At 37.1% G+C, this 11,197-nt stretch overlaps 1 protein-coding gene across 1 annotated transcript; it reads left to right on the top strand.

Annotated features, from left to right (window-relative positions):
* Positions 1–3,344: 3,344 nt before the first annotated feature.
* LOC113025506 (zinc finger BED domain-containing protein 1-like) lies at positions 3,345–5,206 on the top strand. The gene is made up of 3 exons (XM_026173332.1): positions 3,345–3,866; positions 4,043–4,295; positions 4,458–5,206. The coding sequence occupies exons 1-3, from the start codon at positions 3,733–3,735 to the stop codon at positions 4,872–4,874; spliced, it is 804 nt and encodes a 267-aa protein (XP_026029117.1). The 5' UTR covers positions 3,345–3,732; the 3' UTR covers positions 4,875–5,206.
* Positions 5,207–11,197: the final 5,991 nt, after the last annotated feature.

The following is an 11,197-nucleotide window of genomic DNA, read 5'->3' as shown; positions in this document are numbered from 1 at the left end:
TATGTATCTATCTATCTATCTATTAGGGGTGCAACATACACAAAATTCTTGGTTTGGTTCGGTTCGGTTCGATACTTTGGTGTCACGGTTCAATATTTTTTCGATACGAAAAAATGTTCATGCCTTTTAATTTGTCATTTATTAAAATTATAAATATATATTTTAACTCAAAAGTATGGTTTTTAAATGTAATGTTGCTGAAACAACAAAATAAAAAAAAATAAAAAATCTATCTGATCGAGAAATCGCTCATCTTTGGAAAAGAGAGTTTATTACAGAGAAATGGCTCTTTCCAAAATAAAAGCTATACTATACGCTTCTTCTGGGCTATATTCTCAGCAGCATATTAAACATATCAGTGGGAACAAACGCACTAGTTCCCACCAATTGAGCATTGCGTGGCTGTTTTACTTTTGTCCATGATGCTCTTACCATCAGGGTCATGCTTCACATGAAAACCAAGATAGTTCCAAACGCCAGATCTGAAAGAGGGTGGGGGAGGTTCAATTTCGAGCTTAGCTTCTGTCTTGCTAGCTTGCGACAGTGCAGCCTAGGCGGAGTAGTCGAACGGACATTCACTGAGCGCTCAACACAGACAGCATCGTCAGAAGAAAAGTTGATGAAATAAATAAAATGTTTTGTATTGTTTGATACATATGCGTACATATAGTACCGAAAGCACTGTATCGAACGGTTCAATATCGATACGAGTATTGTTGCACCCCTACTAACTAACTATCTATCTATCTATCTATCTATCTATCTATCTATCTATCTATCTATCTATCTATCTATCTATCTATCTATCTATCTATCTATCTATCTATCTATCTATCTATCCATCTATCCATCTATCTATCTATCTGACCTGCTTTCCACAGATTCCCTTAACCACACTTCCAATTTCTCATGCCACCACACCTCCTTCATTTTGCCTTTCTCTGTCCTCCCTCCGAGTCTGTTCCCGGACCTGCTAATTCAAAGACCAAGCGGCACCTCATATGTGCGATCAGTCGGGTTTAACCAAACTCCCTTAGCCTGTCGACACATCCCAAGTTCAAAGAAGACAAAAGGAAGAGTGGCTGTGGGAAGAGTCAACCCCCTCCCTTTCAACTCCCATAAATCTTTTAATCATCACACTGACAGGAAGTGTTTTTTCCCCTTCCATCTCCCTTGATATGCCAGTATTTTCTGTACTCCTTCTCTTTCTTCTTTTGTCTCCAACATCTCCCGTGCTCTCTCTCCTCGCCTCTCCTCTAAGCCGTCTTACCAAATAGCCAATCCTTCTTTTTCTCTCCCTCTCCATTTGACAGCACTCTCCCTCCATCCCACCCACCCCCTCGTTGTCTGCCTACCGTGGAGGCTTTAATGAGTACACTGGCAAGGTCTGTAAATTATTCAATAACTGGGAGAAGAATCTCTGATTCCTCCCCTCCCCCCTTGTTATTCTAAAAATAGATTTCCTTATGTTGGGAGTGACTCTGAGCTATTAGAAATTAAGACGCTCATTGTTGTCTCCTGGTGGGGTGGAGATTTGACACCGTATTTTGAAATAATAGTTAAGCTGTGATTTCATTACTTTAGATTTATCATTGGCTATGAAACTGTGAAATCAGGTTAAAACAAACAACAGAATTAGAATGAAAACAACGGAATTAGAATGTATAGAACAGAGTTTGAATGAAAGCAACAGAATCCTAAAACAAACAATAGCATTTGAATAAAAAGAGTGGAATTAGAATGAAAAAAAAAACAGCAATTGAATGAAAACAACAGAATCTCAATGAAATGAACGGAATTAGAATGAAATGACTAGAATTTGAATGAAAACAACAGAATTAAAATGAAAACGATGGAATTTGAATGAGAACAACAGAATTTGAGAACAAACAATCGAATTTGAATGAAAACAACAGAATTTGAATGAAAACAACAGAATTTGAATGAAAACAACAGAATTTGAATGAAAACAATGGAAGTTTAAAACAAACAACAGAATTAGAACGAAAACAACGGAATCAAAATGAAAACGACGGAATTTGAATGAAAACAACAGAATTTGAATGAAAACAGAATTTGAACAAAAACAATGGAATTTGAATGAAAACAACGGAATTAGAATGTACAGAACAGAGTTTGAATGAAAGCAACAGAATTCTAAAACAAACAATAGAATTTGAATAAAAAGAGTAGAATTAGAATGAAAAAAACAGCATTTGAATGAAAACCACGGAATTTCAATGAAAAAACAGAATTCGAATGAAAAGAACAGAATTTAAATGAAAACAACGGAATTTGAATGAAAACAACAGAATTTGAGAAGAAACAATGGAATTTGAATGAAAACAATGGAATTTGAATGAGAACAACAGAATTTGAATTAAAAGAACAGAATTTGATCAAAAACCAAAGAATTTGGATGAAAACAACAGAATATGAATGAAAACAACGGAATTAGAATGTATAGAACAGAGTTTGAATGAAAGCAACAGAATCCTAAAACAAACAATTAGGGGTGTCAAATTATCGCGTTAATTGCGATTAATTAATTACAATGCTATTTAGCGCGTTATGTTTTTTAATCTCGTTAATCTAATTTTTAATCTCTTGACGTCATTGATTTTGTATGAGAGTTGCTATGTTATAAAATCCGTTTTTATGTGCTGGGCTCCTTGTGCTTGACTTGTTGGGGGTGGAGTCACGTCGTGAGGTCAAGGTGAGAAGTGGTGATTAGCTTACAGTGTGGATATGGAGGCGCATCTGAGAGTTGTTGGCCCAATGAACGGGAAATTTGTATTTCATAAACGCCCCGACGGCACCATTGACAAAGGTAAAGTGGTCTGCCTAGAGTGTAAGAAGGAGTTTGCTTACCACCGAAGCAGCTCAAGTTTGGCCTATCACCTCAACGCAAAGCACCCAGCCGCGAGTGCAGCAACAGCTAGCAGTGAAGACGTTAGCAATATAGCAAGCCAGAGCAAAGCTTTTCGCCAAACAAAACTAGAGAATACCCCTCGTATGAGCAAGTCTGCGACCGACAGGCTGACTAATGTTATTGCCAAGTGGATAGCGATGAACTGTAGGCCGATAAATATAGTAGAGGACGAAGGATTGACAGAGGTGTTGCAAATTGCGTCCAATGACCCGTCATACAAGCCGCCGTGCAGGACTACAGTAATGACCAAAATCAGCAAAATGTACGACGGCGAAAAGAAAAACAAACTTGAGATTTTGGCGGAGGATTCTCCCAACTGTGTTGCTATAACCGGAGATCACTGGACCTCAGCTGGCAACCACAGCTATTTTGGGGTGACTGGACACTTTATTGATAGTGAGTGGAACCTCAACTCATTTGCACCGACCGTCATGAGAACAGAAACCAGGCACTTTGCTGATAAATGCGCCGAACAGTTCCTCAAGGTAGCAAATGACTGGGGTATTGAAAACAAGATATCCACCATTGGCACAGACAGCGCAGCAAACATGCTGGCTGCTATGAGAGCACTTCCATAAGAGCACATCGCCTGCAATGCTCACATTCTCCAGAGGACCATCACGGTATGTCTCGATAGCAGTGGTTTTGTCGGTGTACTGGCAAAGTGCCGCAAGATTGTTGGTCATTTTAAACAAAGCCCTGCGAGTACCACAGAACTTAACCAACAACAAGTAGCACTCGGAAAGAAGAGCGATCAACTTATACAGGATGTACCCACCAGGTGGAACTCGACTCTCGCAATGGTCTCACGCCTCCTATGTAACCGAGAGGCTGTCCAGGCTACGTTGGACCAACAGAACCACAGGTTGGTCTTGCCAACCGAAGCTGAGTGGGCGAAACTGCAGAGGCTGGAGCTCCTGCTTGAACCATGCAAGTAAGTTCAAATAAACACCTTCCCATTTTAATTATATAAACTACTGTTACATGTGTAAAATCAAAATTAATGAACATAACAAGGAACTTTTAAGGACAATTAAATTGGAAATCAGTTACACTTTGATTTAAATGAATCCAGCTAGGTTTATTTAGCAAACCTCTCCACCTCTGCAGGTATGTGACAGAGCTGCTGGGTGGTGAGGCCTACGTCTCTTGCTCTGTAGTGCTGCCTGCTTTTCGCCATCTGTACCGTGTCATGGACATTACTGATGATGATCCTGCCTACGTGGTGAAGTTCAAGAATGCCTTCCAGAAGGATCTGGCAGCACGACGAGCTAATGGCAACGAGATATGGTTCGAGGTGGCCACAGCATTGGATCCACGGTTTAAGGATTTGAAATGTCTTCCAAGAGAAAAGAGGGAACAGGTAGGACAATAAGGTTAAGCTGGACTAATGAGTCCAATTCATTATCAAATCAAACTTTTATTTATTATATGGAACACAAAGTTCTTTACAAGATTAAATAAAATTTAAAAAAAAGCACTTAGTTTTAATCACATTCATTCATTCATTCATTCATTCATTCAGGTGTGGACCATTCTGGAGAATATGCTCCAGGCAGCAGAGCCCAGAAGAGCAGATAGTCTCCAGCCCTCCACAGAGGATGATGGACCAGCTCAGAAGAAGAGGAGGAGCGAACTCCTTCTGGGGTCTGACTCTGACTCAGAAGATGGAATTGAGTCTGGAGAGCTGCAGCGCTACAGAGCAGAACCCAGCATCAGTATTGATGACTGTCCCCTGCAGTGGTGGTATGCTCACTCAGGAGTCTATGAAAAGCTGTCAGTCCTAGCACAAAAGTACCTGGCCTCCCCAGCTACCTCTGTACCCTGTGAGAGACTCTTTAGCCTTGCAGGCCACATAGTGCAAAAGAAAAGGGCAGCCTTGCTTCCAGAAAATGTTACCAGGCTGGTGTGTCTTAGCGACTGGCTGAGGAAGAAGAAATGAGACACATGTGGTCAGCATAGCTGCTGTGTCATTTGTAGCCTACTAGAATAGATTGCTTGATGTTCAGCACTTTTTTTTGTGATGGAAGAATACTTTGATGTGCTAACTTGCAGCACTGCAATGTCAGTTTTATTTTTCATTATCTGAAGCAGAGGAATTTCAGTGCTGTATTGCTCAGAAAAGAGCAACTCTGATGTGCTAACTTGCAGCACTTAATTTATTTGATTTTATTTGTATTTATTTTTCCACTTATTTTACAAAAGAATACAACAGTATGTAAATGGTTGCATCTGTTTAACGTTTGTTAAACAATAAATGACTTTATAAAGTCACTTTCTTTGTTATATCAGTCTTTTGGTCTGCCACAATAAGTTGAGGGCTTTCCTCAGCTATTTTTAGGTGAGATTAAAAAAGAGATTAATTAGATCAATTAATTAAAAATCATAATTAATTAATCTCTATTTTTTTTAATCTCTTGACAGCACTACAAACAATAGCATTTGAATAAAAAGAGTGGAATTAGAATGAAAAAAAAACAGCAATTGAATGAAAACAACAGAATCTCAATGAAATGAACGGAATTAGAATGAAATGACTAGAATTTGAATGAAAACAACAGAATTAAAATGAAAACGATGGAATTTGAATGAAAACAACAGAATTTGAGAACAAACAATCGAATTTGAATGAAAACAACAGAATTTGAATGAAAACAACAGAATTTGAATGAAAACAACAGAATTTGAATGAAAACAATGGAATTTGAATGAAAACAATGGAATTTGAATGACAACAATGGAAGTTTAAAACAAATAACAGAATTAGAACAAAAACAACGGAATCAAAATGAAAACGACGGAATTTGAATGAAAACAACAGAATTTGAATGAAAACAGAATTTGAACAAAAACAATGGAATTAGAATGAAGACAACGGAATTTGAAAACAAACAACGGAATTTGAATGAAAACAACGGAATTAGAATGTACAGAACAGAGTTTGAATGAAAGCAACAGAATTCTAAAACAAACAATAGAATTTGAATAAAAAGAGTAGAATTACAATGAAAAAAAACAGCATTTGAATGAAAACCACGGAATTTCAATGAAAAAACAGAATTAGAATGAAAACAACAGAATTTGAGAAGAAACAATGGAATTTGAATGAAAACAATGGAATTTGAATGAGAACAACAGAATTTGAATTAAAAGAACAGAATTTGATCAAAAACCAAAGAATTTGGATGAAAACAACAGAATATGAATGAAAACAACGGAATTAGAATGTATAGAAGAGAGTTTGAATGAAAGCAATAGAATTCTAAAACAAACAATAGAATCTGAAAAAAAAGAGTAGAATTAGAATGAAAACAAAAGCATTTAAATGAAAACAACAGAATTTGAATGAAAACAACGGAATTTGAATGAAAACAACAGAATTTGAATGAAAACAATGGAAGTTTAAATATATAAGTTTGAAATCATACATTACATAACCTAGATGGAAGCCAGTTGTTTTTATATTACATCACTCCTACAGCACTTAATGTACATATAAAACAAAACTTATATAGTAACTATCTGTGCTGAGTATTGTATTTTGGCTTTGTTGTACACTATTCTCTTAGTTATTTATTGTTTCATGTAGCAATCTGAAATGAACTATTCTTTCTGTCCCTTGTGCTAACAAGTGAATTTCCCCAGTGTGGGATTAAATAAAGTCTAAACACTGTAAAACTGTATTAAAGAAAATAGTAATTATATACAGCTGGCTTATAATTACAGGAAAATTAGTTCATTTTAACCATGATGAAAAAAAGCTGAACTTCTGTCATTATTTAGGAAGAAAATCTCAGTGAAACCCACAAACCGAAGAAATGTGTTTTAAATGAAATGATATCTCATGTGGAACATTTGAATTACCAACCAGGAAAGTCACCACAACAGAGACCGAGGACCTTTTCTGACAATATGCTATCCTCTGTTATCTTTGAATTTTTCATTATGTATTCATTTTTTTATTGATTTTGGATATTGTTGTATCTGGATATCTAGACCATGCCATTCTTTTGTAATCTTCCAGCTGAACATCAATCATCGATTTCATTTACTTTAAGTGAATGACTAAATCATGACTAGATTGAGTATTTTGGTCTCAGCACATGCATGCAGATGTTACTTATTGGAAAGGAGAGTAACACTTGAGTGTATTTGTAGTCTTGAAGATAAATTTATGATGCTATAGCTCATTTCACAAATAATAAGTATTTTCAATGACGCTCCTATGGCATATTTACCTTGTTGGTTATTTAACTTTTGTGGAAATAGTGTTTTTTTTCTGAAACATTTATTTCTCTACACTAAAATAACCACAAACTCTGTTAAAAGCTGTGTAATACGGGCTACTTAGCACTTGAAAGTAATCCATGATGTCCTTTATGGACACTACAAAGCCTGGTGGTAAAAATGTCAGATAAAAAAAAATGGAGAAAAAAAGAGAAGAGAGTTTCTGTCTTAACTGCGATAATTCCTTGAAAATTACAAATCTTTTGCCATCTGCTGCAAACATGATGTCGTCTACATACACAGAAATTCACATGAACTACTTACATTTACAGTCCAGCCAGAACCTCACAGAAATTCCTCCACAATGCTTAAACAACAGATCCATGACAGGAACAGTAATTAGCATCTTTGGAGTGGCTGTCTCAATTGGCCTGGAAAAAGATAATCACATAAAAATTTAGATTTCCACATCAATTTCATCAGTATTCACTTTTGATAACTAGGGGTTAACTCGTAATTAGTGCTGTCAGCGTTAATCTTGTTAAAATGACGTTAACGCCATAACCGCATTAACGCGCCAAATCTCTGTTAGCGAGTTAATCCATGCGAGGGGCTGCATGGCACTAACACGTTAACGAGCTAACACGTTGATGCCGTGCAGCCCTCGCACGGGGTGATCCTTTTTTTTGTTGTTGTATTTTTTAACATATTATCTCTGTAAATCTTCAAAGCTAGAATTTTTTTGGGTGGGCGGTGGCCCAGTGAGCCTTATACAATTTGTAATTAAAATATAGGCACGAAGCTCTACACTTACCCATGAGGCCCATGGATCGCACAGAAACTCACAGTCACAGAGCTACGATGCTAATTAATTGTCCAATAGATGTGCTTTAATTTTTTTTAATCCTTATTTAAGTCATTCTGGTAATTAGGTGCATGTTATATATGTTTTTGTCACAAGAACCTGTATCCACCAGCTGTCTCAGTTTTTTTTCTTAAGATGCCACATGCTACTGTTAGTCGAGAGCTCCAGGTGTGTGAAAAAAAAATCCTACTGCTGTGCAAAAGAAATGCCAGGATATTAAAGCTCAGCAAGGGAACTGACATTTGTAAGGGCTCAGCATTATCATCTCGGCTATTCACGAGTTATTGTACATACACACACATACACAGACACAGCTCTGTTCAGAAACCAAACACCCCATCACATGAAGCGTCAGAGGAGGATCAAGAGATGATGAAACAGCTTCATGTGCTATACAAGACACCACGCCTTTGATCAGATCCACATCCCCCACCTCGTCTTTCCCTCCTGCTGCTTCGCTCCTATTTCTCAGCTGATACGGGGAGAAAATGCGCCTCCCTGAAAATGAAACACAACAAACAAATGAGATCGGGTGTGTTGACCTCACTTTGTAATCCACCATGAAATATGACTTCTGATGGGGGTGTAGTGTTAAAGTAGATTCTCCCCATGTGCGCAGAAGAGGCTGTCTCTTTGTTCATTTTGGGCCTGAAACTATTTGCTTTCATTCAGGAAAAAGAGAAAGGAAAAGAATTCATCATTCGTTATTTTCTGACAAAACATGTAACATGTATTTGTACACTTGTGATGTACATGAATTAGATTAATTAGGTTTTGTCATTCAACAGAGTCTTGAATTCTCTGGATCAGCATGTGTAAATGGGAGTAATAATTGTGATTACTCGTAGAAGAGTTTATTTAAGGCAAAGATAATCTAAGGAATTTCTTCATTTGTCAAAGTTCAATTTAAAGAATCTTAAATCTAAAACAATATTTGGTGTCTTTTTATTGTATTCAGTTAAATATAAATGGCTTCTGTCTCAGGTTTTACCAGACTACTCGTCATGATGGATGGCTCTCCCTGAGTCTGGCTCTGACAGAAGTTTCTTCCTGTTAGAAGAAAGGTTTTCTGTCACACTATCACTAAATGCTTGCTTATAGGAGGTTGTTTGATTATTGGGGGTTTCTCTCTATTATTGCTGGGTCTTTACCTTGCAGTCAAAAGCCCCTTAAAGTGACTGTTGTTGTGATTTGGGTCTATATAAATAAATATGAATAAAACTAAAGATTCATTACCATGAGGGGTGAATGTGATCACCACAAATAACATTTCAATTGCTTTTATTACGTTAAGAAACTCTTAAGACATAGAATGACCAAAGCTGTCTGTGTGATTAAAAAAAGCTGTTGTTGCTTGTTGCCTTGAAAAGTTTTATCTGCAAGTGACGGGACCTTTTGTGATGCACTCTAATGAGAAGCAAACAATACTCCTGTAACAGATAGATGTCTGTTACACTTGCTTTTGGAGACCGACTCAAGTGGCTACTCAAAGAATGTCATTTTCTAGCCTTTGTTCAATTGACTTTGTTTTTCAGAAAGTCCTTTAAAAACTTGGATTCGCTGATTGTTACACTGACATTTGTGCTTCATTGCAACTACCAATTTTAATCAGCGTTACTGTCCTCACGGTAATATCTGACTTTTTGTGACTTTGCCACCTTTGGTTAATATCTCTGTGTTGTGACTGTGTTTCAGGTGACACAGGCAAATCAGTATAAGTGGTTATGTCCAGAACTACCTTTTCCATGAGTAAAGAGACAGATGCGGTTCATTTCCAAAAAGAAAACACGACTTTGTCTTGTCATCCCTCTTTGTCAGATTCATTGTGTATATATCATTATGCCTTTCCAGGTTCTTGACTCAGAAATGCGACATTGCAGCTGAGAGGCATATGATTTTGCAGAGTTGCCTTCTGCCACACTGAAGATTTGATGATGAAATTTGCTTGTTAAGGAATCTCAAAGCTTGTTTTCATTTCCTCAGTAAGTGGGGCAGAGTTAGAGAGGGTTAACGAAACTGGAACTGCATCTGTTGCTCTCTTTCAGAATTTGAACCATTCGCTCCGTGCTATCATGTGAGAAATCTCACAAAAAACGGGCAATTTAGATTATCCACAGCTCTTTGTTTTTGAATTTGCATAGTAGAGCATTGCTGGGGTCTATTAACGGGTAGATGCGGATTTCTAGGTTGCTGATAAAAGAGGATGAAATGAAACGAGAAAATAAGGCAAAGGCAGAAAATTTAAATTGCTCTGCTTTGGAAGCCCCGTCCATTTTTGAACGGTGTCTTCACTTCTGTGGATTCAACAAAGCCAGTAAACCTGCGCTTTTTTTTCTTTTTTTTGCCCTGCTTTAAGATGCATCTTAACTTACGGATGAAACAGAGTTAAATAAGCAGCTGCTTTACACCCTGATCCTGGTGAGGCCATAAATAGGTGCTGCCAATATCCTGCCCGGGTTCATTGTTTTAGCTTCACTGATGACCTTCGCTCAAAGCAGCGTTTCACATTAAAATGCTCCTTTATTTGAGACAAGCTCCGTTTCTTTCTCCGATTCCCCCACAGAGCAAAAGAGAAGGGCACTGATTGCAAGTGCTGAGTTTAAAATGAGAAAATACTGAGCTAAAAACCACTAAATGACAGCCATTGTCTGGTGCCCATGAAACCTAAAGCCAAAAATTAAATTTGTGCACAATAGTATTCGGGGAAAGTGAGAATTAATTGAAAAGCTGCCAAAGGTGGTGAATCTGTCTGCTCATTTTGCACATTAGTCCTCAGAAGGATGCCTCAATTTTCACATATCAGTCTTGAGCTCTCAGCTCTGCTCTTTCTTTGCAGTGTTATCGTGGTCCTGGTTTGTGGTTAATGCTGGGAACAGACCTGGCAGGCATAAAATAAATAGGAATGTTATCTTCATAACCATTATATATATATTAGTTTTAATGCATTTCTGAGGCTTAAATTTTAAGCAATGTATTGCAATATTCAGTTGTATCTTAAATATCATTCTAACTAATTTATTAGGACTAGAATAAAAGAAGGAAAAGTGCATACACACATACAAATACAGTTTGATGTGCCCTTTTAAACAGTACAATTCACAGTCAGCCTTTCTTTAATTAAATTATTGGAAGATTATTAGGACAGTTAGATTTTCACATCACATTTAAAACTG

Source organism: Astatotilapia calliptera, chromosome 7, assembly GCF_900246225.1.
Source record: "Astatotilapia calliptera chromosome 7, fAstCal1.2, whole genome shotgun sequence".
NCBI classification, from domain to species: domain Eukaryota; kingdom Metazoa; phylum Chordata; class Actinopteri; order Cichliformes; family Cichlidae; genus Astatotilapia; species Astatotilapia calliptera.
This window is presented reverse-complemented; position numbering and strand designations above follow the sequence as displayed.

Bases quoted from the DNA above. Each gene is read 5' to 3' on its own strand.
- LOC113025506 (XM_026173332.1), top strand. From the start codon at position 3,733: ATGGTCTCACGCCTCCTATGTAACCGAGAGGCTGTCCAGGCTACGTTG. The intron at 3,867-4,042 runs GTAAGTTCAAAT...CCACCTCTGCAG, and splicing joins CTCCTGCTTGAACCATGCAA to GTATGTGACAGAGCTGCTGG. The intron at 4,296-4,457 runs GTAGGACAATAA...TCATTCATTCAG, and splicing joins CAAGAGAAAAGAGGGAACAG to GTGTGGACCATTCTGGAGAA.